Source organism: Drosophila obscura, unplaced genomic scaffold (genome assembly GCF_018151105.1).
Source record: "Drosophila obscura isolate BZ-5 IFL unplaced genomic scaffold, ASM1815110v1 contig_188, whole genome shotgun sequence".
NCBI classification, from domain to species: domain Eukaryota; kingdom Metazoa; phylum Arthropoda; class Insecta; order Diptera; family Drosophilidae; genus Drosophila; species Drosophila obscura.
Window position 1 is genome coordinate 655131 of NW_024542776.1, and position 4092 is coordinate 659222.

At 42.7% G+C, this 4092-nt stretch overlaps 1 protein-coding gene across 1 annotated transcript; it reads left to right on the plus strand.

Annotated features, from left to right (window-relative positions):
• The first annotated feature begins 1199 nt into the window (after nt 1-1199).
• On the plus strand, nt 1200-3568 carry LOC111079655. Its single transcript, XM_022374911.2, has 3 exons — nt 1200-1538; nt 1816-2989; nt 3066-3568. The coding sequence occupies exons 2-3, from the start codon at nt 2365-2367 to the stop codon at nt 3353-3355; spliced, it is 915 nt and encodes a 304-aa protein (XP_022230603.1). The 5' UTR covers nt 1200-1538; nt 1816-2364; the 3' UTR covers nt 3356-3568.
• The last annotated feature ends 524 nt before the right edge of the window (nt 3569-4092 follow it).

A 4092-nucleotide genomic window follows, 5' to 3' on the forward strand; every position in this document is an offset into this window, starting at 1 on the left:
TAAAATGAATGGTTGTGCAAAAAGGTGAAAATATACATAAAATCATGAAATAAAATACTTGAAACTGATTGTATTATTATCATACGACATTTTTGTGATCCCCTGATGCCATTATGACACTGCTGGAGACGAACTTCGATGGTTTTAATAATTTTAAGAAGAACTCCCACAAGCTCTACAAAGAAATGTCTGAAAATAATAAATAAATATAAGAATCAATTCTCTTTCGTCCATTTTCTTGTCGTCTTGCATAATTCTGTTGATTTCTCAAAATTTGTTTACTTTCCTTGTCATCAAGCACCCAAAACAAAATTCAAGACGCACGTCTGCCAATGTAAACGCCTTTTCTGCTTCATTGCGTCTATTCCGATATCGATAGCAGACGCGCCCAGTGTAAAAAGGCTATTAGTTTCAATTTATAATATGTAGATTATGTTTTTGAGGAGGTGTATTGAATATTGAATGTATTGAGTATCGATATACGAAGTATCGATACATTGGCAAAAACGATAATATACATGCGATGTTTATCGCTGACACTCTTCTCCTCCAACAACGAAACTGAACAGACGTGTGCAGTGACAAGCCGGCAAATAGAAAAGAAGAAATATAAAACATAAAATATAAAAGTCTTGCGTGTATTCGTTTTATTATTTCTGCATGATGTTCCTGAAGCCGGACTTCGTTGGATTTACATAATATAGAATTGCTGCTGCTGCTGATATATTTATAGTGTGTTCTGAAACAACGCACTAAATATATATAAAAAGAGTATTTTCAAGAAAAACTATTTACATTATGTTTTTTAAAAAGATGTTAGGGACATTTTTGGGATAAGGATGTCCCCGAAGACAACGAGGCGTTATTACACCCGTACTCAAAATATATTTAAGGGGTATATTAGATTTGTGGTAAAAGTGGATGTGTGCAACGCAGATAAGGAAACGTTTCCGACCCCATAAAGTATATATATTCAGCAGTGGATATCACATGAGTCTGGAAACCAAATTTGGTTACCCTAACTCTTATAGTCTCTGAGATCCAGGCGCTCAACAAGACGGACGGACGGACAGACAGACATGGCTATATCGACTCGGCTATTGATGCTGATCAAGAATCTATATAGTTTATGGGGTCGGAAACGTTTCCTTCTCTGCGTTACACACATCCACTTTTAGCACAAATCTAATATACCCCGGCTGTCGCAGCTCTAATTCCCATACAAAATCCAACGTCCAAACATGAGGTCAATATTCTAATGATTTCATATATTTCATCCATTATACATGTGATATCTCAAAATAAATCGGAAAAAAGTTCTTCTATAGAAATTTTAAGTTTATGAGATATTTTTGACAAGGTAGACTATTAAAAAAAAAAACAATTTTGAAATAAGTTTTAAATTTAGATAATGATTTTTAAAAATTACATTTGATTAAAAACAAAATTTTAAATTATGATATGTAGTGATAATAACCATTGAACTTTATTTATCGATGGAAGAAAACAAAGTTTAGCAAATAATGCACCGCAAACAGGTAAATATTCACAGGAATCAAAGTTCAACTTTGACTATTTATTGTAAAGCTTCTAGACAAGATTTACAAGATTTTCCTTTCAAATGCAGCTTATTTTATAAAGATATCTTGATTTGTTCAGAAGTAATTAATTTAGCAAGATGAATTGGCCAAAGGCCACACTGTGCCTAATTACACTACCCGACACGATTTCGCCGCTTCGAACCAGACCAACTTTTTTTTTATAGACTTGGAGTTATTATTATTTATTTATTTTATTTTTTCACATGACTTTCAGCTTACCATTTGGGAAATATTAACCTTTCAAACCGACGCTCGTGGGATGAAGTCCTGGATAATTTCCATCACCTTGTCAAAGGCCAGGCAGCCGAATGGTGTTGGCAATTTATCCGAGAGCGCCCTCCGGAGATATGGGAGGACTTGAAGGACGAGTTGGTGTCCCGGCTCCGAGCCGTAGGTGGCGAATTTACGCGGCTACGCGCTTTGCACGAGCGTCGACAGAAATCTGGAGAGTCTGTGGAGGAGTATTTTAGAGCGATGCGTAGACTGGCGGCGAGACTCACCACACCCATGGCTGAGTCCGAAATGGTGCAGGTCGTGAAGAAGAGACTCGATGATGAGATCGCCCGGTATGTCTACGCAATCCGGGTCCGGAATCTGAGCCGCTGAGAGAAGAGTGCCAAAGAGGAAAAGGAAAGAGGAGCATCACTTTCGCAGGCGGGAGCAGAGGTCAGGTTATCGCTCGGCGCCGAAGTTTCAGTCATCCGGAAAGCGAGTGGAGGAGATAGAGCCAGAGTTGGCACTGTTGGATGAGGAGGAAGAGGTTATGGTTGAGGAAACCCACCTGACGAACAAGCCCAAGCTGTGCTGCTGGAACTGTGGCCAATGTGACCACGGATTCCGGGATTGTGTGGCGAAGGAGCAAAATATTTTGTTACCGTTGTGGGGAGCCAGAGATGTTCACGCCAACATGTCCCAAGTGTTCGGGAAACGCTCGGGTGGGCGTGATGAAGGCGGGAGATCATCGCCCAGGAACGAAGCCAGCGAGGAGATAAACAATACTCATCATAATAAAATTCTACAAAATAATAATCAAAATAATATATTAAATAAAAATAATTTAAAGTTCTTACCGGCCGAAGAGAAGATGAGGAGGTATATGGAAGTCCGAAACCAGATCTTTGACGATCGGCAGCTGGAAGAGAGACGCAGTGTCAGCCATAGACTTCAAAAGGCTCGTTCACGGTTCCGGAAAAGGCGACAAACACGCAAGGAGGTTGCCGAAGCAGTCAGGCGTGGAGCAGGACGCGATCCCGGAATGTTTGCCGAGGTACAGAACCGAGGAAAGCGGATTGCTGGACTCCTGGACACGGGGGCATCCGTGAGCTTACTATGGAGGAGTACGTCTCAATTGTCAAGACAGCTTCCGGGGAAGACAAGTCCATTATCGGGTGAATAAAGATCTCTGTGGAGTATAATGGAGTGAGCAAAGAGATCGTGTTTTATGTCTGCCCGTACCTTGAACAGGCCATGTATTTGGGGGTCGACTTCTGGAGGTCCTTTGCATTAGCCCCAACAGTCTTGGGAGAAAAGCCAAGCACATCCAGCGAGGCACAAATATCCGAAGTACAGATGTCACAAATCAGCCAATATGCCGAAGATCACCAAGAGGACGTGGATGTGGATGCTTGGGATCTGGAAAAAAGGGAATCGGAAGAGCTGGAAAAGGTCAAGAAATAGTTCCTGACGTACAAAGAAGCCGTATTGGGAATAACAACGGTAGAGGAGCATCGGATCCAGTTGGTGGAGGGCGCTGAACCCTTTAAGGATCGGCACTATCCTCAATCTCCAGCGATGCAGGAAGTGGTTTGGCCGAGGTGGACAAAATGCTGGAATTAGCTATTTCGTAACAATAATGGCGCCCAATCTTAGACAGAAAGTAGAGTCGCAGTCTGTGCGCGACCACAAAAGAGGGAGAGTACGGAAGCGAATCGTACGGTCAAAGATAATAAAAATGTCCAGTGGAGAGAAGCTATCTCGGGTGGTAGTTTGCAATTTGGGTCCGTCGGTGTTCCGGTGGCCTGTGAGGGACTGACTATGTTGGCCCACAGATGCACGGCGCTGAGGGACCTGAAAATGCAAAGAATCCACAAAGTAAAATTGTCTTTCTTTTGTTTTGTTCAGTTTTTGCACTTATCTGACAACGGGAAGCAGGAACTCTAGTAGGGGACTCGGGTTGGCACTGGCAGAGGAGAATCCTCAAGCAGTTAGCAACCGTCTCGATGCCTGGTGTGCGAAAAGAGAGGAAAAGAAGAGTACCGGCAGTTAGATGAAGGCAAAATATGAGGCGCCCCCCCCCCCCCCCGCCGTGTAGCTTGCCCCCTTTTTTACCACCCCCCGAAAAGGAAAAAAAACACCCCATGGAAGTGGCACTCAAGGAAACAAAAGGGGTAGGGGAACCCCGAACCAAAAACAAACATTTGTTAAGGGGCCCCCAAAAAAAAAAACCGCGGGGCGAACCTTATTTGGCGGACGGGTCCTCAGTTTGGAAAAC